The sequence below is a fragment of the Calidris pugnax genome, unplaced genomic scaffold (genome assembly GCF_001431845.1).
Source record: "Calidris pugnax isolate Ruff unplaced genomic scaffold, ASM143184v1 scaffold28, whole genome shotgun sequence".
NCBI classification, from domain to species: domain Eukaryota; kingdom Metazoa; phylum Chordata; class Aves; order Charadriiformes; family Scolopacidae; genus Calidris; species Calidris pugnax.
This window is the reverse complement of record NW_015090842.1, coordinates 11,184,684-11,184,944: the sequence shown is the minus strand read 5'-3', so window position 1 is coordinate 11,184,944 and position 261 is coordinate 11,184,684. Positions and strand designations below refer to the sequence as shown.

Below are 261 nucleotides of genomic sequence, written 5' to 3'. Positions count from 1 at the left end.
TTCATTTTCATTGTTCATCTTCAAAGCTTACAATCTGAAGGTGTCCATTCCTACGCTAGCTAGACCACTGTCCTTAGGGCAGCCGGGGTCCCGGGGCCCCTCCGCCGGGCTCGCCGGTCCATCTGACTTTTGGCTAAGATCCGTGTCAGACTCCTCCGAATAGTCGTCTGTTGGCATCGAGGGCTGAACCCCTGAGGTGCTGCATGAACTTGAGGTAACCGTTGAAGATGAGGAGAGAGGAGGGAAAGGCGGCGGCGGCGG

At 56.7% G+C, this 261-nt stretch overlaps 1 protein-coding gene across 1 annotated transcript in view; it reads right to left on the bottom strand.

Moving 5' to 3' along the window:
• Positions 1-9: 9 nt before the first annotated feature.
• Positions 10-261, bottom strand: part of ZFHX3 (zinc finger homeobox 3) — a 112,333-nt gene continuing 112,081 nt past the window's right edge. Inside the window, exon 10 of the mRNA XM_014942158.1 lies at positions 10-235. Coding sequence (XP_014797644.1) covers positions 28-235 — 208 coding nt within the window. The 3' untranslated portion in view covers positions 10-27. The remainder of the gene's footprint in view (positions 236-261) is intronic.